Source organism: Haliotis rufescens, unplaced genomic scaffold (genome assembly GCF_023055435.1).
Source record: "Haliotis rufescens isolate VD_foot unplaced genomic scaffold, xgHalRufe1.0.p SCAF_10, whole genome shotgun sequence".
NCBI lineage: Eukaryota > Metazoa > Mollusca > Gastropoda > Lepetellida > Haliotidae > Haliotis > Haliotis rufescens.
In genome coordinates, this window is record NW_025963780.1 from 29,678,086 (window position 1) to 29,701,732 (window position 23,647).

At 41.6% G+C, this 23,647-nt stretch overlaps 1 protein-coding gene across 2 annotated transcripts in view; it reads left to right on the forward strand.

The window, feature by feature from the left end:
* LOC124135060 overlaps positions 1–23,647 on the forward strand; it is a 36,704-nt gene that overhangs the window by 5,821 nt on the left and 7,236 nt on the right. For both annotated transcript variants that reach the window (XR_007219367.1, XM_048389287.1), the window contains exons 4-19: positions 2,005–2,250; positions 3,333–3,542; positions 4,894–5,013; positions 6,876–7,026; positions 8,407–8,613; positions 9,121–9,219; positions 9,836–9,949; positions 11,761–12,022; positions 14,609–14,674; positions 15,701–15,777; positions 16,689–16,763; positions 17,617–17,766; positions 18,902–18,942; positions 20,066–20,240; positions 21,036–21,107; positions 22,243–22,324. Coding sequence is in view for 1 of the 2 variants with exons in the window: in XM_048389287.1 (XP_048245244.1) it covers positions 2,005–2,250; positions 3,333–3,542; positions 4,894–5,013; positions 6,876–7,026; positions 8,407–8,613; positions 9,121–9,219; positions 9,836–9,949; positions 11,761–12,022; positions 14,609–14,674; positions 15,701–15,777; positions 16,689–16,763; positions 17,617–17,766; positions 18,902–18,942; positions 20,066–20,240; positions 21,036–21,107; positions 22,243–22,324 (2,147 nt within the window). In the remaining variant the exon portion in view is untranslated. The remainder of the gene's footprint in view (positions 1–2,004; positions 2,251–3,332; positions 3,543–4,893; positions 5,014–6,875; positions 7,027–8,406; positions 8,614–9,120; positions 9,220–9,835; positions 9,950–11,760; positions 12,023–14,608; positions 14,675–15,700; positions 15,778–16,688; positions 16,764–17,616; positions 17,767–18,901; positions 18,943–20,065; positions 20,241–21,035; positions 21,108–22,242; positions 22,325–23,647) is intronic.

A 23,647-nucleotide genomic window follows, 5' to 3' on the forward strand; every position in this document is an offset into this window, starting at 1 on the left:
ATGATTTCGTAAAGAAATTCATGTTCAATGTGGTAAAATTATGCCAGTTTTGAATCTTTGGCACAGTATCTAGACTTGCCTTGGTTACTGAGGCTCTGGTATCAGTGTTACCTGTTGAGTCATTTTTTTCCGAAATGTTTCTGCAGAGCATGAACCACTAGGTACAAGGACTTGGAGTTGATCACCTTTAAGATGTTTTTCTTCCTGGCCCTTGCAACTGCTGCTAGAGTGAGTGAGATCCATGCTGATCAGTGTTCAGTTTAAGAGATTACAGAATGGGAAGGTCTTTCTGGGCCTTCACTGGGACTTCATCGCAAAGAATCAGTTTCCGGGATGGTAAACAAACGGTCTTACTGTCCCGGAAACTGATTCTTTCGGGACAGTAAGACCGTTTGTTTACCATCCCGTCGCTGGTGTCAATCCTAAGCCCAGATGACCATGAAGATATCTCTTTATGCCCGGTTAGAGCACTTGAGCACTAGAGGCTTTGAGACCACTTCGGTGCACCCACAAGAGACTCTTCATCCCACTTTCTACTGCGGCCACAAACGAAGTCTCCTTTTGGCTTTGTTTGACTATTCTGCGGGCCTGCGCCTTCACTGGATTGCGTCCTCCCATGACATCCAATGCACATGAAACTTGAGCCTTGCACAGCTACCTGTCCGCCATTATGGAGTGATGCTTTTGGAAGTCTGATACCGTCTTTGCTTCACATTATCTACAAGACGTCTCCGTCACCAACGTTCAGGGCCTCCACCAGGTCGGTCCCATGGTCCTGGCACAACAGTTGACAACTGCACACCAGGGCAGACAGACAATACGGGTACCCGCTCCTGCTAGTGTCAGTGCTACTTATCCTAAAAATACAAAATAAATCTTGGAACTATCACTCCTGTGTTTATTGTCTTTATTTTTCGGCTTTCCAGACTGAGTACCCATTTGAGGGTGAGACATCTCGTCTGTAGAGACCCTGGTCTTCAATATTGAACTTGTCGCTAGTCGCGGCCATTTCAGTGGTCTCCCGAGCCCTTACCTACTCACCTCTCCCTTGTGGACGTGATGTATCTGTATTGGTTTGATGATCCTCTTATGAATATCGTCAATAGTTCCTCTTTGCTTCTGAGCATGCTTCAATCCCTTGGACGAGATTGAAGGCTTTGATGAAGCATTAAAGAGATGCTGAAATGTTTTCTGTCGAAGATAGATGTGCGGTCTGTTTTGAAGAATCGATAAACTGGAAGCCTTTCCGGATCGAAGATAATTCGTACACTTAATAGATCGCTATTCACAGCTACGCGGCCATTCATGAAACGATGTCATACGTTAAACCATATAATGCATGTTATGTGCGATTTCATGCTGACTAATATATAGGGATCATATCGCCTGTTATGATGTGATTTCCCGCTCACAGGTTCTTGTCTTTACAGTGTTATAGATAATGTTTTTGTGTCCGTCTCACGGTTGTTGTCTACACAGGCTAGGGTATCTGCACCCCACCATCAAACTGTAGAATAAATGCATAATGTGAGATAGGATAAGTTTAAAAACTTGTAAATATTATATTAAATTGTATATTTTTATGTCCTATTCACCTATCCTATCTCACACAACCTGTGCCCTCCCGGCCATCCCCGCATCACAGCCCCTTTAGCCTGTTAGCTCTAAGAAAGAGAATGATGTGGCGGGGGTTGTCAAGTGATCATGTCGTGTAGGTTGCTGTGCATGGGATTAGAGTGGGTGACCCATTTGTTTGCGTTGTGACCATGGTGATGCTGGGATGTGTTTGGGTGAATTATTTTTAGAAGCTGGAAACTTTGTTCAAGAAGGTTTCCACAGAAGGATTAAAAGAAGATGGAAGAAATGCATAGTGTGAGATAGGATAGTATATAAATACACAATGGAATGTAAAATTTACACAATTTTCTCATTACATTTACTCATTCTCTCTGATAAACAAAGACACAAATGATGTGAACACATCCCATATCACTTCCTTTCCAGGATACAAATGCAGCTTCCTCCAATCCATTTGTGAACCCCATTTCTCTACCCGAACCATCCGCGAAGCCGGACACGACGGGCCAGGCAGCATCCTCTTCAGCAGCTGGAGAGCAGGAGGCAGAGGATCTGGTGGTCAGTCGTCTGCATCTCTCATCACAGCAGCGGAAGGTCAAGAACAAGTTTGAAGAAAGAGTGAGAGAAGAAGCACAGAAGCAAGCGAAAGAGGAAAAGATGAAAGCAAAACAGGTAGAAGTGACTGTAATGGGCTGGGGAGTCTGCTTGGATTTTCTTATCAGTTGCTAATATTTTTGTTTGATCAAGAAATTGTATGTGCAACATGTCCAAGATCTTGCTGTACCTTATATAATTTTATGGTGGATTTTAAGGCTGGGACGAGTCCGATTGGGCATTTTGTTACCACAGCACTGGCAAAACGTATTTAGATACATGTATTAAACAATCTGGTCATGCATACACTGAAGTTGACTCAAGTTATATCTTTGTTCAAAGATATGAAAATTCAGAAGGAATGGGAACATTTGTCAAGTTCGTGACTTGTAGTGTAACCATAGAGTTCTAGATGCTTTTTGGTCATTAAACTATGTATCACGTGACTAACCATGGGTTCGGGTAGTCCTGTGGGTACCCGGGTCCTACTCAGTACCCACCCGACCCGGATACCCAAGTTCCCGTCCCAGCCCTAGTGGGCTTGTCTTGGGACGTGTTGGAGATTGATCAGGTAGGAGAGCTCTGTATTGGTCCAAAAATTGTATTCATAATTTTGAAGGGAAATCATTTGTGAATGAATTTCTGTGTCGATTTTAGACTACAAGATACAGCTAATAAAGCTTTTTAGATTTCTTTTACACAATATACCAGAACACAGAAAAATTTTACAATACATATCGTTTGAAAAGCGTATTGTGGTATAACGGTAACACCATACAGTCCTAGTAGCTAGGGGTGGGATGAGGGGTATATTTCAGCATCTTGTAACAATTTTAACACTTGAAACCTCTAACATACGTGGGGCGGTCGGGTAGCCTAGTGGTTAAAGCCTTCGCTCGTCACGCCGAAGACCCGGGTTCGATTCCCGACATGGGTACAATGTGTGAAGCCCATTTCTGGTGTCCCCCGCCGTGATATTGCTGGAATATTGCTAAAAGCGGCGTAAAACCATACTCACTCACTCACTCTGACATACGTTGTAGGTTCTAAATAAAATTCCGGGCATTAAATCCTCAATAACACTAGAATCTGAAATCACATAATGCATATCTTCTAACCACCATGATCACAACTCACCGGCACCCTCTCTCTGCCTCCAGGAGCGGGCCAGAATCCTACAGCAAATTGCAGAGGATCGGGACAAGGCAAAGGTCATGAGGGTTCACGGCCTATCATCGGAGAACGTTGCTGACTGTGAGTCTCCCAACAAGAAGGCTGCCACAGGGAGTGCCACAGGGAGCTCCACAGGGAGTGCTACAGGGAGCGTCACAAGCCCCGAGACCAAACCAGTTGACAGATGCACGCTCCAGGTATAACACGTTATGTGTGTTTGCTGGAAGGGCACAAACCTTTATTGAGTTGTCTCCCTTGGACTGTAAACTCCCAAATAGAGATGGGGAGGCTGTATGTCCTCAAGACCTATATTTGCCCTGAGAGCTAACTGAAATCTATCATGCAAACCTTTCATGATATATTAGCTACTGTCAAGAGTTTTGGATAATGTATTTGGTGGTGTTTTATTTGTTTTATGTATTAATTTAGTGTTTACCTTTGCCTAGTTTGTTTGTTGGTTTGTTGTTTACGCTTCACTAAGCAATATTCCAACTGTATTACAGAAGTCTGTAAATAGTTGAGTCTGGACCAGACAATCTAGTGATTAACATCATGAGCATCTATCAATGCAATTGGGATACGATGACATGCTTCAACCAAGTCAGTGAGTCTGACCACCCAATCCCGTTAGTAGCCTCTTACGACAAACATAGTCGCCGTTTAGGGCAAACATGGGTTGCTGAAGACTATTCTATCCCGGATCTTCATAAGTGCCTTTGCCTAGTAAAGATCTATAAAGAAACTGAATGAAGAGAGCACCTATCCCTATGAATTGTATTTTAAGAAACAAGATAAAATATAAGAGTCATTTGAGTACCGTATATCGCCATCTATAAAGCAGCCCCATTATAAGGCTCCCCCCCCTGTTCAAGCCTTTAAAATCGATGCTAGTTTATATACCCCGTCTATAAAGCGAATAAAGTTTAGTCCTGTCATGTATAGCTGAGTATGGTAGGTGGGGAGATGAATAGCAATTTGTCCAATGTTTAGTGCATTGTGATACTCTGTGCTACATTACAAGTACCTACTAGGTATGTCCTAGTTAGGCTTTATTCACTGTAGATGGTATATGTGTTCAAAGAGCATGGAGACCGCCTCCGTGGTCTAGTGGTAGAGCGTCCGCCCGGAGAGCGGAAGGTCCGGGTTTCGATCCCCGGCCGCGTCATACTAAAAGACGTTAAAAGATGGTACTTGTTGTTACCCTGTCTGGCGCTCGGCATTAAGGGGCTAAAACAAGGACTGGTCGGCTCAGAGTCAGTATACTGTGTCTGAGTGGGGTATTCATGACAAACTGCGGCATGGTATCTCAGTGGGCTAGCACTATAAATCGGCATCAGTCCGGACTAGTACAAGCAGCCACACATGATGCACACACGTACATGCATGTTGCTATATAAGTGCAATAATCTTGGACGCGACGTTAAACCCCATTTCACCTCACCTCAAAGAGCATGGCAGGTGTCAAGTTGTTTAGGTTTTGTAATGTGTGTTGTGTCAAAGTGTGAGTCCCAAGGAGTGGTATGATTTGTTCACATTAATGTGTTTTAGATTCGATTCCCTGATGGTCGAGTCCTGCGCCAGTCCTTCCAGCCGAGTGACACCCTCGACACCGTGTGGGACTTTGTATACAGCAGAAACAGAAGCATGACCAACATGGCCTTCATACAGGTCAGTCAGTGTTTGCAAGTCACCCGTAGTTCTTAGTAACCCCAAAGACAACTAACATCTGGATCAGGCAGGTTGATTTTACCAAAGAGGTAAATACCTGTGCTTGTTGATTTTACCAGATGGTAAATACCTGTGCTTGTTGATTTTACCAGCGTTGTTTACCCGCTTGTTGATTTTACCAAAGTGGTAAATACATGTGCTTGTTGATTTTAACAGATGGTAAATACCTGTGCTTGTTGATTTTACCAGATGGTAAATACCTGTGCTTGTTATTTTTACCAGATGGTAAATACCTGTGCTTGTTGATTTTACCAGAGTGGTTTACCCGCTTGTTGATATTACCAAAGTGGTAAATACGTGTGCTTGTTGATTTTACCAGATGGTAAATACCCGTGCTTGTTGATTTTACCAGATGGTAAATACCCATGCTTGTTGATTTACCAAAGTGGGAAATACCCGTTCTTGGTGACTTTACCAAAGTGGTAAATACCTCCTAAGTCCTGCATCAAATTGGTCATCAGATTTTACTCAAACATTAGGCTACATTAGTGACACAACTGAAATACTGTTCAAAGTAGCGTTAAGTAAAGCATGTGATTAGGCAGGGCCCTTAGCCACAAAATGATCTCAGCCCTACAACTGTAGTAACGCCATACTCAAACTCACTGAAGCATATACTGTGGTTGTCACTGCGCTAAAATCACTTTTAGGAACAGGGTCCAAACCAAGTTTATTGTTTGGTTGAAGGATGTAGGGGAAAAAAACAGTAAATGTTTCATGGTTTGTTTTTGTTCTTACATTACATGTATCTGAAAATGTGTGCAATAGTCGTTGAGCCGGTGGAGTCAGTCGTGCAGTTATATGTATAGTGGGTTCATTCTATTGTACATATTACCTGCATTACGAAAGTTTGCAGTAGTTGAATTAAAATGCGGTTCTTTTCATATTTTATTTTTTCTGCTTTCATGAAATCTCATTAAAATCAGATGTTAGTTCTCGCTATTGCTAAACAAAGATCTGAGGACATCCCATTACGGGTCATGTCAGAACGACCTTTCATCTGATCAATCAAAGCGTCGCTTACAAGATCATGAAAGTGACAGTCGAAATGTGTTTTCTGATCATGCAACCTCAAAAACGTTTACACGGTGTATCCCGAACGACAGTACGCTCCGTAGGACTGATTCCGTCAAGTGTCTCTCGCTTCCGTGGGGTAAAGATTTGAACGGAGGAGGCGTTGCACAGTACGTGGGAAGCACCGCCATACAATCGCAACCATATATTAATCATTCCGGAATGTTGGTTTGTTCAGTTTTCAAACTTTTAATCGAGAACTATGTCAACATATTTTTCAAGCGTAGTCTGAAATGGAAGTCGCCAGGTTGAAACGAGTCCCGTAAAGCTCGAGAAAGCTGCTTTCTTATTGGCTGATATCGACTTCTTGTTATTTGTTTTAGTGGTTGGTCAAAGTTCACAAAAGGTCGCTCTGACGTGACCCGTAAGGGGATGACCTCAGATCTTTGTTTAGCGGCAGCGACAACTCAGATCTGATTTTAATGAAATGCGCTTTCATGTTTAGTGTCAGCTTATCCATAAATCAAAATTTTCAAGGAGTACTACCAAAGTGGCCTCAATAAACTTTAAGTGTGATTAGCATCTTAGAGATACGATGATTTGCATGAAAGAACTTTTCATCAAATTTGCTTAGTTCATAGAATGTTTAACCCATCATAATTTAGAAATATGGTCAGATGATTCCTATGCTTACTTAGAGGTGGAAACAAGTCATGTGTGTTTTGAAGATGTACATATAATTAAGTTGTTTTTATAAACATTTTGTTAAATGCTCTCTATCTGTTCAGCCATTTCCTCGTCGAGAATTCAGCCAAGAAGAACAGAAGCATAGCTTGGTGGAGTTGGGTTTGACCCCTACAGGGTCACTGGTGCTGCAGAATAGAAGCACCCCAGCCTCACAGACTGGGTCTCGCACTGAACAGGCCCAGGATGATGTTGGTGAGTCGGACCCTCTTGGCTGTATCACTGCCTCCTTCAGGTTGGTTGGTTGGTTGCTTTGTTGTTTTACGCCGCACTCAGCAATATTCAAGCTATATAACGGCGGTCTGTAAATAATTGAGCCTGGACCAAACAATTAAGTGATTGACATCATGAGCATCGATCCACGCAATTAGGATCGATGACATGTATCAACCAAGTCAGCGTGCCCGCCCACCCCATCCCGTTAGTCACCTCTTACAACAAGCATAGTTGCCTTTTCCGGCAAGAATGGGTTGCTGAAGACCTATTCTACCCCAGATCGTCATGGGTATCTTTTCTTCGTTCTTTTTTGTGACTGCAAAGATTGTATAATTTAACATCAGTGGGGAGCTTTAACTGCTGGCAGCGATAGATTCTTATGACAAGCATAGTCATCTTTTACAGCAAGTATGGGCTGCTGAAGACCTATTCTACCCTGGAATCTTCGCAGCTCGACTTATTCAGGAGTTTGTCTTTTGTTGTCTTAGTATTATGTGTGCATCCTAACTTGGCATATATTTTTAATACCTGAGCATGATTTGAGTTAATACCCCCACCCCCAATTTACCTCTTTTTATCCCCTGGGGACTCAAGGTAGAATCTGTCCCCTGTACATCATTTCAAAGTCGTAAGAAGCGAATAAACTGGGATCCCTTTGGGTTTCCGGATCAGAATTGACCCCCAACCCCTATGCTGGTTGTAAGCTGGTGTGTCAGTGTACCCCAATGGCGAGATCTATGCTCATAATTTACGAGATCTATGCTCATAATTTACGAGATCGCAAAGAACTATAAAGAAGGAAGCGTGGTTTATTTCACAATAAAACATTGTTCTGTCATGATGTTGTTTCTGGAGATTCTAATGTGTGCTCACAACTTGATGACATCATAAATTGGACGACGTTATTTTTTAGAGGAAAGTGTAGCTGTACAACACAATGTCTGAATATTCGCACACCCATACATGCGAGAAATATGACAGTCAGTTTTGGGAGAATATGACTCCCCTTTTCATAAATTGGACTTGTCAAACATTGCTGCAGTCGGATTCTATTCAGGGAGTCATCATTTCTTAAAAACGGGTAAATATTTTAAAAGTGTGTACTTTTTACTAACAAGAGGCTGAACGTAATGTGGATATCTCATATAAAATAATAAACAACGAGTGGGAGTTGTTTATCGTTGTTTATCTGACCTAGACAATCCAGTGATAGACATCATGAACATCGATCTATAAAATTTGAATACAATGACATGCATCAACCAAGTCAGCAAGCCTGATCCCGTCAGTTAGCTCTTACCAAAAGCAAGGGTTGCTGAAGACCACTTTTGAGATAGATAATCTTATTACTCTATACAGAGCCGCCATTAGTGAACCCACCAGAAGCAGTTGGGAATGCAAATGCTGCTGCAGATGCTGCTCCTGAGGAGGAGGAAGCCATGGAAGATGAAGCTCCGCCTCCTGGTCCTCCCCCTGGCCTGCCCCACATGCCAGACATCCTCCAGAACCCCGCCTACAGATGGGGACGGGGCCAAAGGCTGGATAACGAAGAGGACCGAGGGCAAGGTAGCTGGAATATATAAAGCTGCAATAGTGCCTCTGTTGCAAAAGCATGGGGCCCTCCTAAATTTTAGCTCACCTGACTGTGACTACAAGGCCTATGGAGCTGAAACTCCGAATGAATTGTTTCAGCTATGGTGTCTCCAAACTATGCCCATAGAATTTCAATCCAATATTAAACATGTCCACCTTGGTGGCCATCTTGAAAAGGACATGTTGTGTCCCTTAGCCTTGCTATAATCTGCAGTTTTGGGGTTAAAACCTCAATTTGCCCTCAATGGTCTTTGGTCATGGGTTTCACCAAACATTTTTACCTACCCCATTTATCTTAGGGACAAGTTCAAACGTTTGATGTCAGATAAAAAATAATGCTTATGATAATTCCATAATGCTTAAGTTTTGAGACCCCCTCAAACTCCTCCCCACCTCCTATTTCTATAGGTTACAATTAAGTTAAGCACTTGACTGTTTTTTTCATAATAGTTAACATTGTGACTTATATATATTTTGAAGCTATGGCTGAAGACCAGGAAGTTGAAGATGAAGATGAAGAGGATGAAGACTTTATGGGGAACATTCTTGGTGGTATGGGAGGGATGCCGAGAATGGGAGGTATGTACAAGTGTGGTGTTAAGCCTTAATGTATTCCCCACATGGGCACTCTTTATGACACTGTCTCTGTGGTCTAGTGGTAGAGCCTCTGCCTGGAGAGCAGAAGGTCGGTGTTCAATCCCTGGTCGCAAGATGTTAAAAGATGGTACTTGTTGTTACCTTGCCTGGTGCTGAGCATTAAGGGGCTAAAACAAGGACTTATCAGCTCAGTATACCATGTCTGAGTGGGGTATTCATGTTAAACTGGGTATATGGTATCCCAGTGATAAACAGATCCAGAGAGGGGTCTCTTGAGGGTTTGCCTCCCCCCACCCCCCAACTTTTGAAAACCTAATGTAGTATGTAGAAGTCAGTAAAATTGCCTGAGAGAGGATTTTGATATCTAAAGATGCTGGATCCGCCCTTGTCAGTGGGCAAGGGCTCTAAATCTGGCATTGGTCCAAACTAGTACAAGCAGACGCACTCATGCACATGTGAATGCACATCGCTATGTAAGTCCAATAATCTTGAATGCGATGTTAAACCCCATTTCACCCCGTTTCACAATTTATGAAACCCGTTTGTTGTAATATCAGTGGAATGTTACTAAAAGTTCGGTCTCTTTGCTTCATGTTAGGTCACCGAGCTATGAGACAACAGGCGTTTGGAGGAGTTGGTCAGATGCTGGTAGCACATGCACATCCAGGGGATGACAGGGGACATCACAGCAGGCCAGCAGCCCAGCTAGCAGGTGATTCTGTAGGACATTCAGTAGAACCCATAGCAAATGTAGCTGTCTCTAGTTGCAGAACTTGCCGTCTTGTACAGACGGCTAGTTGGCCGGTGTAGTCAATATGACGTCATAATGACAGACATGATGTCACTAATCATATAAACAAACATATATTTTGTACATAGTGATGAAAAATAAGGTACATGTGTCATTACATGTGTCACAAGATTGAATGCTGTTGAAAGTCAGTGTCTCATGATGAACACCTAATTTCATCAGTCTTTGCTGTTTGTTGAAGATCTTACCCCTGTCCTGACCTGGAACAGAATTCTGCATTAGAAATTGGCACTAGTCCTATAGCCCTTGCCAAACTGCCCAATAGTTAAGGTATCATATGGACTTGTAGAAATTAGCCCCTTTTAAGGGTTTTGCTATATGTCAGCATCAGAAGGGCTAGTGGACGAAAACTGTTAGTTTCTACCGCTGAGAATTTCTCTCTAGCTCCCTATTGCTTGATGTAAGAGCCGACTAAATTTATCGTGTCGTCACTGTGGTTGCTGAACACAATGAGTTTATTATTTTATTTAATTTTAGAAATAAACGACGTGTGTTTGTTGTTTATCGTACACTGCTGGGAGAATAAACCATGAGGGGCGCTTATATCTTATATGAGAAATCAGCATTAGGCTTAAAAAAAAAAGAATTGGTTCTCAGGCAATGGCTTTTGAAAATATAGTGCGGGTGGGCGGTGTCTTTTTGTTGTTGTTGTTGTTCGAACTAGTATGTAACCAAATAAACAGTTGTGTACAATCAACCTGGGAAAGGGTCTCCATACATAAATGTATTTCTTGATGAGTAAAATACTGGAATACAGTTTTTGACTAACATGCGACTTGTAATATTTAAGGATTGTTTGGGTTTTTAAAAAAAAATGGAAATAAAAACGAAACGTAGGATGATGATGATCCAAACTTTAGGATGAACCGGGCAGTGCCTGAGAACCAAGGCTATTATGTTTTTAGCCTTATGTACAGCCTCTTTAAGGATGATAAAATGTACAAGCTAGAAAAATAATTGTCCATAATTTAATCATGATGACTCCCTCAATAGAATTCGACCTCCATTTTATGCACAGGTGGGTATTTCCCGAATATTCTCAAAATCCTTATGTCAATTACCTGTACCTTTACTCCCAAAACTGATTGTCATATCTCTCCTGCTTTTTGATGCAATCGTTTGGCCATCATGTTTATCTGCGTTGCGCAGCTACATCTATGGGGAACAACTAACCAGACACACCCTCTCAAAAATAACGTTGTCCAATATCGAATCTGCAGAAATGACGTCATGAAGTAAACCACACTTTGTTCTTCATTGTTCTTTGTGATTTATCACATAGCTATCTTATATGTTATGATAATGCACTGCTCACCCATAGTGTCATAGTGATGGATCAGGCACTCAGGCTCTGTGACTTGGTTGATTGCGTGGCATCGCACACTGAAGGCCCACTATATCAATCACTGGTTTATTTGGTCCAGATTCCTTTTAATATGGGGTTTACAATAAATTTCAGCTCAGGATCCCCCGATTTGGGGATGTACAGCAAGATAGCCCTGGCTTTTAAGAATGGGAACAGCTTTTCACAGGGTGATCTGCTGGGATCTCTGTCAGATCAATACTTTTTTAGCTCCCTCTATGTCTCTATCACCAGTGGCAGAGGCTCCCCATTGATTCAGTCAGTCAGGCCCTGCGGACCTTGAACCTCATGTCATGTGCAATCTCTCAGATAAATACTTATATACCTCCCTCTCTGTCTCTACCACCAGCCGAAGCAGCTCGCCACCGATTCGTTCAGCCAGGCCCTGCCGACCTTGAACCTGAGGTCATGTGTCAAGGTCAGCATCTGACCCATGATGTGTCATCCTTACTTCGCTTGTGCATCTACCGTGTTTCCCGGCGCCTGTGTGACCCCCGCCACCCCCTCCTGTCTCTGGGAGGCATCGCAGAGGAGTTGGCGCAGAAGTTGCTTCAACAGCTGATGAAGGAGGGCAAGCTGAAAGCAAAAACACTCCAAGTATTTGTGCCATGGTAAGACAATCGTGGAAATATTTTTGGTGCTCTGACCTGTGTCCCGAGGCAAGGGCTTTAACTGTCTATAAAAGTCCAGTTTTCGCCCTTGTCGAACTAGGCTGAAATTTCCAGGCTTGATCGTAGCGCCACCAGTGGCTGTAACGAGATGTGTTCCTTCTATGTCCCTCCTACTGACCAATCAGATTCCACCTCTCTTATCACTTTTGCTTCAAACAAAATGGCAGCGCCCAGTCAAAATGATCTGATCGATAATTGAGATCTATATTGTCAGGCCTTACCTTGCGAGGTGCGTCAAATCACCTGAGCACCTTGATTAAATACATGAAAAGATTTGCAAAATATCTGTCAACGCCCAGTTGGTTGGTACACATGCTTTGCAAATCATTCAGTTGACTGCAATCTGAAATCCATGTTGTTTATAAACCGGATGTCTAGTTTGTTACACGATTTTGATTGGACTATGCATAGTCCAGCCAGAATGTAACTCCAGAATTCCATCCTAGTTCGGCAAGGGTGGAAACTGAACTTTTACAATCAGTTAACAACCTTGCCTCATGAAGATGTATTACTGTGATTTACACCCAAGCAAGTATTTTTGCCATGGTAAGACAATCAGGAATTATTCTTGGTGCTCTGACTTATCTGTCTCACAAAAACACCCTTACAATAACCAAAACTGAAAATATTCTGGTTGCTTCAACCTATCTGTGTCACTAACAAACAAGTATTTGTGTGATGGTAATGTCATGCCTCTCATAGTGTCTGACATCTCCCCTGAAACTACAAGGCCTATGGAGGGTGGAAACTGGACTTTTACAGTCAGTTAATGCCCTTGCCTCGTGAAGATGTATTACAGTGATTTACACCCAAACAAGTATTTGTGCCATGGTAAGGCGATCAGAGACTAGTGTTGTGTTTCACATTAAGAACATTTGACACTTAAATTTCAACCTTGATGATCAGTTTTGCCAATAGCAATAGTTTTATAACCCGAACTAAAAATATTCTGGATGCTTTGACCTATCTGTGTCACTAACAAACAAGTATTTGTGTGATGGTAATGTCATGTCTCTCATAGTGTCTGACATCTCTGAAACTACAAGGCCTATGGAGCTGAGATGCCGTGAAGATCCAGGGTAGAATAGGTCTTCAGCAACACATACTTGCTGTAAAAGGCGACTATGCTTGTCTTAAGGGGCGACTAATGGGATCGGGTAGTCAGGCTCGCTGACTTGGTTAATGCATGTCATCGATCCCAATTGCGTGGATCGATGCTCTTGATATTAATCACTGGATTGTCTGGCCCAGACTCGATTATTTACAGACCGCCATCATATAGCTGGAATATTGCTGAGTGCGGCGTTAAACAACAAACCAACCAACCAATCATGGTCCTGAAACTTTGATTGAATGATACCAGCTATTGTGTATCTAACAATTGCTCTCAGAATTTCCATCATTTTTAAATTCCCCCGTGCCATCATGAAAAAGTCATTTTACCAATTACTCAGGCATTCCTGCATACCGTAGTCAACGTTATAAGCACCCCACTCTAGTAAGCGCCCAAGGCGATATTTGCTAATATATTAGCTTGTGAACAATCCCAATTAGCACCCATTTTGATTGATCAATGTACACAAGACTTATTTATTCGTGTATAATACTTACTTGTGTGTTATATGCACCCTTAATTATGGGCAATTAAATCTGGAAAAGTATATCTGTCGTGTATAATACGCACAGACTTTTCTTTTGTATCATTTCAGGCTGTCAGCATAAACCACAAAATTTACGATCTTTCAACTTTTTTCCACAAAAATTATATTCTAATATGAGCCCTCTATTTCTAATTTTGAGAACGCCCTGGGCGCCTATTACGTCGAATACGGTATATCATTATGAAATTGTACATAGGCTGACAGCAATGCATATGGTACAGAGTGGTGTCTCTAATAACTGTTCACAGATTTCGGGACTGGTCATTCATGTATAATGGGTTGTGTGTGTGTGGCGGTGGTGAGATTGACCTCAGGATGGTATCATATTTTGCTCACACACACACACATTTCTTTCATCCCCTGCCTCAACGAAGTTGGCGGGGCATATTGAAATGGGTTCCCTCCGTGTGTCCGTGTGTGTGTGTGTGCGTGCGTCCCGAAATCATTTCTGGAGCATTACTCAGAAACTGTTAAATATTTCTCTACGAAACTTTGCATGTTTATCAGACTCATGCTGAACTGATGCCTTTTGCTATTTAGGAATTTTATAATTTTTTATTTTTAACGTTTCCATGGCAACAAGTTGGATTTAAGTTTTAATGTAAGGTGGTTTCACTTTTGGAGTATAACAAATAAACTGTTGAATATTTCCTTGCCAAACATTGCATGTCTATATATGAAGCACATACAGAACTGGTGCCATTTGATATTCATAAGTTTTCAGAAATGTTTATTTTAGAATTTCCATTGCAGCTATATTGACATGGGCTAAGAGAAATGTTTGGTCAGTTACCTGGTTTGGGACCAGATGTGGGGGATATAGATGACTTTGTCGACTATACGCTTGTTCCTTTTTGTGTTTTAGTTACCTGCGGAAGTTGATGTTTGACAGCTACCCATACACAACAAATGAACTGTTACATGCAATCAGGTGAGTACACTTTTCTTTATATGTTCTGCCAGTATGATACCAACTAGTAGCAAATCTTATCTAACATAGATATGCCATGTATTAAGTGCTCCGATCTAATAAGCACCCCCTGACCAATCTGTAAGCATGGTAAGTAAGCTTAATGTTTGCGACCATTTGCTATTCTCGTCAGGGCGGGGGCACGGGTGGCCCAGTCGTCTAAGGCGCCGCGATTTGCATGCCAGAAACCTATGATTGTGGGTTCGAATCCTGGTTCGCCCCGATTATTGCCAGCACCATACCCGTGCTCGTGGGTTTCACCGAAGTGGTAAACGTCTGAGACCTGCATCACTTCGGGCTTTCCTCCCACATGAAGCTGACACGCCGTGATATAACTGGAATACTGTTAAAAGCGGCGTTAAACCCAACTCACTCACTCACTCTGGGGGGCCTGGACTTTTGTATGGAGACAATAGTTTTTCAGTTACAGCTGCAAATCCAGATAACCTTTTAATTTATGAGCCTAATAAGCCTTTTTTGTGTGTGGCAAAGTCCTTTTTTTTGCAAGTGTCTGAAGTGTAATTAATATTTTCAAGCGTTTTCTTGGACAGTTTTTTGAGGGGAATAAAATACCAGCTTATGGGCATGCATAGAAATGTTAATGCCCATATCTGGGCATATATCAATGTTCATGCACAACCGGTTTCACAATTTCTGTTTCCACTGTTAAACAAACAAACATTGTCGTTTATTTACTCCTTGGACATTCAGTTATAGATTTATGTGAACATTCTTTTCACTCAGTTACCGTAGAAAGTCAGCTTGTATTGTGAAAATGTAATAAGCGTAGTATTCAGGGTTAGAAATTGGCACTAGTCCTATAGTCCTTGCCAAACTACCCAATAGTTTAGGTATCATAAGGACTAATAAGAAATTTGCCATTTTTAAGGGTTTTGCTATATGTTATCATTATAAGGACTAGTGGTTTAAAACTGTTAGTTTCTAACGCTGGTATTCTATATGAATATCAAAGCATTTTTGTTACAGATACCATGTGAACCTTGTACACTTAAGTCTCTCCTCCTGTACCCTCTTCACTGACCATGGACTCAAACCACTTGCAGGTCAGTGCCAACATCTATATGTGTTTGAAATATAACTAATATCTCTGACTGAACTCTGTAGACTCTGACTGAACTCTGCAGACCCTGACTAAACTCTGCAGGCTCTGACTAAACTCTGTAGGCCCCGACCAAACTCTGTAGGCCCTGACTAACTCTGTAGGCCCTGACTAACTCTGTAGGCCCTGACTAAACTCTGTAGTCTCTGACTTATAACTGCAGACTCTGACTTAACTCTGCCAGCTCTGCCAGAACTCAGTAGGCCCTGACTGAACTCTGCAGGCTCTTACTAATCTCTGCAGCCCTGACTAAACTCTGCAGGCTGTTACTAATCTCTGCAGGCCCTGACTAAACTCTGTAGGCCCTTACTGAACTCAGTAGGCTGTAACTACACTCTGTAGGCTATGACTGAACTCTGAAGACCCTGACTGAACACAGTAGGCTGTAACTACACTCTGTAGGCTATGACTGAACTCTGAAGACCCTGACTGAACACAGTAGGCTGTAACTACACTCTGTAGGCTATGACTGAACTCTGAAGACCCTGACTGAACACAGAAGTCTGTAACTAAACTCTGCAGGTGTCTGACTGAACTCTGAAGACCCTGACTGAACTCAGTAGGCTGTAACTGAACTCTGTAGGCTATGACTGAACTCTGAAGACCCTGACTAATACCTACAGGCCCTTACTTACCTCTGCAGAAAGGGAATTTCTGTGCTGTTAGTGGTAAGCCAATTGGGATGGTGCGTCACTTCCGAAACAAAACATTGTTGGCAAATGGGTCCGGGGTATTTATCCAAATGGAAATTACCCTGGATAATGAAGGATGCTAACCTGTAAGCAGAATGGATGCTGATGTTGTGTCTAATGCAATTGGTCCACTCTTTACAGGCCTCTATTTATTTATTTTTAGGTTTAAAGAAACTGAAGGTGTTAAACTTGGGATCATGCCGTCAACTCTCAAACAAGTGTCTTTCAGCAGTAGCAGGTACTTTCTACACTTTAGCCATGTCCATCTGTACTGTTGGTTGTGCTGTCTTGATAATGGTGATTATATGACTGTGCTTGGGGATTTGGCTGATGACGTCTGCGTTTTATAGTTTGTTGGTCAACATGTCTGACAATATTAAATGTGATCTCGTGCCACCAAATTTAAGATGATTTGACCTCATTCTCATGCAGCAGTCACCTTACTGCAAGAGACATGTATTGATTCATACCACTTGAGGGGCCACGGGAGGCCCAGTCGTCTAAGGCGCTGCAATTCACTGTGCTGAGTTGCGTCCTTTAGGCACGCCAGAAACCTATGATTGTGGGTTTGAATCCCAGTTGACCCTGATTATGTTTCTAGGTTTTGGCAGCACCATTCAGGTTTCACCAAAGTGGTAAACGTCTTAGACCTGCATCACTTTGGGCTTTCCTCCTACATGAAGCTGACACAATGTGATATAACGGGAATGTTGTTCAAACTGGCGTTAAACCGAACTCACTCACTCACTCTTTACACCTGAAATTTTTTGAGCATATAATATCCTTATTTTTTTTTCATATTTTTTTTTCATTTGACCCTTTGGGATGCTGGTTTGCCTAGGTTCCTAGACACTTATACTTGTTGTCAGAGGTGACTAACTGAATCAGGTGGTCAGACTCAGTGACTTGGTTGATTGCATGTCATCATACCAAAACAGCATCAGACATTGCTTGCAATATCAATCACTGGTTTGTCTTGTCCAGATTTGATAAATGTATTGAGTATTTAGAGGCTAATTGATATAGGTGGAATATTGTCAACAGAAGCGTAAACAAGTACTCACTCTCATACACTTCGAACTTTCTTTCAGAACTTCCAAGTCTTCAAAATCTGAACCTAGATAACACTGTCATAACGGATGCTGGGTTTATCGACTACCTCAAGAGCAGCTCCCATCAACTGTTGCACCTGAACCTGAGCAGAACAGGTGTCAGTCATGTTGTCATACCACACCTTAGAGGTGAGTAGCTGTCATACCACATCTTAGAGGGTACTAGCTGTCATACCACATCTTAGAGGGAAGTAGCTGTTATACCACATCCTAGAGGGTAGTAGCTATCATTCAACACCTTAGAGGGTAGTAGCTGTCATACCACATCTTAGAGGGTAGTTGCTGTCATACCACATCTTAGAGGGTAGTAGCTGTCATACCACATCTTAGAGGATAGTAGCTGTTATACCACATCTTAGAGTGTAGTTGCTGTCATACCACATCTTAGAGGGTAGTAGCTGTTATACCACATCTTAGAGGATAGTAGCTGTTATACCACATCTTAGAGTGTAGTTGCTGTCATACCACACCTTAGAGGGTAGTAGCTGTTATACCACATCTTAGAGGGTAGTAGCTGTCATACCACATCTTAGAGGGTAGTAGCTGTCTTTCAACATCTTAGAGGGTAGTAGCTGTTATACCACATCTTAGAGGTGAGTAGCTGTCATACAACATCTTAGAGGGTAGAAGCTGTCATACCACATCTTAGAGGGTAGTAGCTGTTGTACCACATCTTAGAGGGTAGTAGCTGTCATACCACATCTTAGAGGGTAGTAGCTGTTATACCACATCTTAGAGGGTAGTAGCTGTCATACCACATCTTAGAGGGTAGTAGCTGTCATACCACATCTTAGAGGATAGTAGCTGTTATACCACATCTTAGAGGGTAGTTGCTGTCATACCACATCTTAGAGGGTAGTAGCTGTTATACCACATCTTAGAGGGTAGTAGCTGTCATACCACATCTTAGAGGGTAGTAGCTGTCTTTCAACATCTTAGAGGGTAGTAGCTGTTATACCACATCTTAGAGGTGAGTAGCTGTCATACAACATCTTAGAGGGTAGTAGCTGTCATACCACATTTTAGAGGGTAGTAGTTGTCATACCACATCTTAGGGGTAGTAGCTGTCATTCCACATCTTAGAGGGTAGTAGCTGTCTTACCACGTCTTTGGTAGTTGCCACATTAATCACATTGTCCCATCAAATCTTAGATAAAATTAGTAGGTATCCCGGATATCAAGTGTCCTGAATTGTTATTAAAATGTTAAAAAAACTAAATGTCACTCAATCGATGTAACATTGTCTCGTGTTTGTTTCTTTCAGTTTTATCCAAATTGAAGTCCCTGTACCTAGAACAGACAAAGGTAGGACAGTGTTATAAATATATGTATTGCATAAAATGTGTGAAGTTTGATATGTAAAAGAGATTAACAAGACTTATTATAATACCGCTCCAGATGTCATACATTGCCATCAGTTATAACCTAACGTCAAGGGTAAATCATAAGGTATTAATTTAAAGAGTGCAGTTGTCGACTGTAAAGAACAAAATTGTAAGCAAAATTCAGACGTATGACGGTTTAAACAATAGTTTGCTATGAGAAATTAAGAAATCTGCCAGAGGCTGATGTTAATTCATGAACTGATTTTTATCAATTGTAAATTTATCTTTGCTGTAACATTTCCATTTAGAATTAAATTTAGAAGTGTAGATGGAAACCTTTGGTTCACAAATACATGTTTTTTAGGTCATACAGTAACCATGGTAACTGGTCAGCTGCATAGTTGTGATTATGAATAATGATAAAAAAGGAACATCTATTTTCATGATATTATGCATCACTCTGGGCTTTTCTAACTAAAGCCTATGATATACCCTATTCGCTGTCATAAGATTGAGAAATGGAGGTGCTTATTATAACTGTTCACAAGTTAAATTTGTTGTCGGAGATCGAATGGTAGACAACAGACTTAGTTCAAAGGTACAAGAAACTAAAACGTTTTTGTTAATAGTTACTAGGCAATAGTAACTAGTTACTATGCCCCTTCTCCATCGCTGTTTTCTGTAAAAAGATCTGCAATATACACAAGACAGTATGAATTGTCATGTATAAAATTTTGGCTTATTACGGGGCACTTCTAAATTGATCTAGAATTTGGTCAGGGGACACATATTGAAGTGTTGTTTCTAATAAGGTAAATACGGTAGCTGAAGTACTAGCATTGTCCTGTGGTATTTGAATCTATAGACTCCCCTATAGCTATGTCAGGGACCCATTGATTTTATGTGTATAATTTCAAGCACTGACCATGCCGACTTATCCATGGGGCTTTAATCACAGCTCACTCACTCACTCACTCACTCACTCACTCACTCATGCACTCACTCTCATGCACTCACTCTCATGCACTCACTCTCATGCACTCATTCACTCACTCACTCTCATGCACTCACTCACTCACTCACTCACTCACCCTCTGTTTCAGGTGTGTAGTTTATCAGGAATCCAGGATTTAAAGGAACTGGAAATATTAGATGTTGCCAACACAGATATTGGGACAGACTCTCTGCTGTGTCTGTCTGGTCATCCATCACTCACATGTCTTAGTGTGGCCAATACAGAGAATGTGGTGGGAGATCTCGCCCTGCAGTATCTCACAGGTGAGATAGGGAGGGGTTATTACATGTTTTGGTGTGACTGGTGTCTTAGTGTGGCCAATACAGAGAATGTGGTGGGAGATCTTGCCCTGCAGTATCTCACAGGTGAGATAGGGAGGGGTTATTACATGTTTTAGTGTGACTGGTGTCTCGGTGTGGCCAATACAGAGAATGTGGTGGGAGATCTCGCCCTGCAGTATCTCACAGGTGAGATAGGGAGGGGTTATTACATGTATTAGTGTGACTGGTGTCTCGGTGTGGCCAATACAGAGAATGTGGTGGGAGATCTCGCCCTGCAGTATCTCACAGGTGAGATAGGGAGGGGTTATTACATGTTTTGGTGTGACTGGTGTCTTAGTGTGGCCAATACAGAGAATGTGGTGGGAGATCTCGCTCTGCAGTATCTCATAGGTGAGATAGGGAGGGGTTATTACATGTTTTAGTTTTTCAGGTGTCTCGGTGTGGCCAATACAGAGAATGTGGTAGGAGATGTTCCCTAGAATATCTCAAAGGGGACATATGGAAGAGGTATAAGTTTTTGACAGACAGACAGACAGACAAATTTATTCGGCACTTCAGGCCACCGGCCCATAATACAATGGAAATATACTGTATATATATTTGCATGCTGAGTAGATTTATAATGATTTACCGTTCAACACTATGTTTCCGTTCTAATGTTCATGACCTGGAAGAGAAATTTACCTAGCTTTTTATAATTTGTAGTTTTTTGCTATCTTAAACTTAGTGCTGACCATTTGTCTTTGTGACACATTATGACATTGTTTCGGTTTTCAGGTTTGAAATTGCACACTTTATATCTTCCAAGTAGACACACAACAACAAGCCAAGGACTTGCACATCTTGTTGGTAAGTTTGTTTGTTGTTTAACGCTGTACCCAGCAATATTCCAGCTATATGACGACGGTCTGTAAATAATCAAATCTGGACCAGACAATCCAGTGATTGATATCATGAGCATCGATTCATGCAATTGGGATATGATGACATACGTCAACCAAGTCAGAGAGCCTGACCATCCGATCCAATTAGTTGCCTCTTACGGCAAACATGGGTTGATGATGACCTATTCGTCACATATGTGTGTTACTATGATGTTTTACAGAGCCATGTTATACGGATGTGTTATACATGAAGGTATACATGATATTCTGATGAAATGGCTCAGGTGTGCTTCACAGGTGTATTGTATATACCTCTAAAGGAAGTTGAGGAACACTTGATTTTTTCATGTTACTATAGTTAATCTGTATACCACTCAAAAGAAGTGTAGAACTACCTGATTCTACATGGCATGACATTTTACGATAATAATATGAAAGAATTTGTTAGTCCTTAACTTTTTTTAGTAGTATAGGTATGTACCTCAGGTGTAGTACATAGGTGTGTTAAATAGGTGTGTTACATATGTGAGGACACGTTCATCAATTCCATGTGTAGAAGCAGGTCTGTTTCACGGTGTCACATATATTCACTCTGTGATGGAAATGAGGATTATTTCCCTTTGACTACTGAAGCAGTTCCCAATTACTTGACTTTTCACTCAGCTGATTGTGTATGCTTGTGTTTCTACAAATGGGTTCGGGGGATTGTGGGGGGGGGGGGGGGGGGGGTCATTAATAAATCAAGTGCAATTTAAGAAGTGTCATAAAAATCTGCTATATCACAAACAAAGAAAATAAAAATTACATATTTGTTTAATAAGAATAAAGGGTTTTCACCCCAGTAATAAGATATGTATTTGGACAGGGTATTGTGTGTTGTATTCAACCATTGACCATAGGAAACCCATTTAAATGTATCTGTGAAAGTATAGTCAAATTAACTTCACCCAATTTGATATAACATTTATTGTAATATTATTGTTACACACTTATTAATGATGTAATCTTGGATGTAAAATGTGATTCAATTAACTCTCTAAATACTGATTTGTGTAAAGGCAGCACTTATGATGTACCAATGACTCTGTCCTTGACCCCAGGTTTACCTCTGACCAGCCTTGACCTTACCAACTACATCAATGTGGGGGATGAAGGCTTGATACACATAGGGAAGATAACAAGGTAGGTCGTTCATATATCCACTAGATTGCCCTTGACCCCAGGTTTACCGCTGACCAGCCTTGACCTTACCAAATACATTAATGTGGAGGATGCACATAGGGAGACAATGAAGTAGGTCAATGCTATGTCCACTAAAGTGTCCTTGATGCCTTGTTGACCTCTGACCAGCCTTTACCTCACCAACTACATCAATACACATAGGCAAGATAACAATGTAGGCCATTGTGTCTTCTGAACTGTCCTTGACCCCATATTAACCTCCGACCAGCCTTGACCTCACCAACCACAGCAATGTCGGGGAAGGACTCCATGCACATGGCAAGATAACAATGTAGGTCATTGATGTCTACTAAACTGTTTTTGACCCAATATTAACCTCTGACCAGCCTTGACCTCACCAAACGCAGCAATGTGGGGCGAGGACTCCATACACATAGGCCAGATAACAATGTAGGTCATTGATGTCTACTAAACTGTTTTTGACCCTATATTAACCTCTGACCAGCCTTGACCTTACCAAACACAGCAATGTGGGGCGAGGACTCCATACACATGGCAAGATAACAATGTAGGTCATTGATGTCTACTAAACTGTTTTTGACCCTATATTAACCTCTGACCAGCCTTGACCTTACCAAACACAGCAATGTGGGGCGAGGACTCCATACACATGGCAAGATAACAATGTAGGTCATTGATGTCTACTAAACTGTTTTTGACCCTATATTAACCTCTGACCAGCCTTGACCTTACCAAACACAGCAATGTGGGGCGAGGACTCCATACACATGGCAAGATAACAATGTAGGTCATTGATGTCTACTAAACTGTTTTTGACCCTATATTAACCTCTGACCAGCCTTGACCTTACCAAACACAGCAATGTGGGGCGAGGACTCCATACACATGGCAAGATAACAATGTAGGTCATTGATGTCTACTAAACTGTTTTTGACCCTATATTAACCTCTGACCAGCCTTGACCTTACCAAACACAGCAATGTGGGGCGAGGACTCCATACACATGGCAAGATAACAATGTAGGTCATTGATGTCTACTAAACTGTTTTTGACCCTATATTAACCTCTGACCAGCCTTGACCTTACCAAACACAGCAATGTGGGGCGAGGACTCCATACACATGGCAAGATAACAATGTAGGTCATTGATGTCTACTAAACTGTTTTTGACCCTATATTAACCTCTGACCAGCCTTGACCTTACCAAACACAGCAATGTGGGGCGAGGACTCCATACACATGGCAAGATAACAAGTAGGCCATTGATTTGTCAGCTAAACTAAAAAAGGTGTATAATTTACA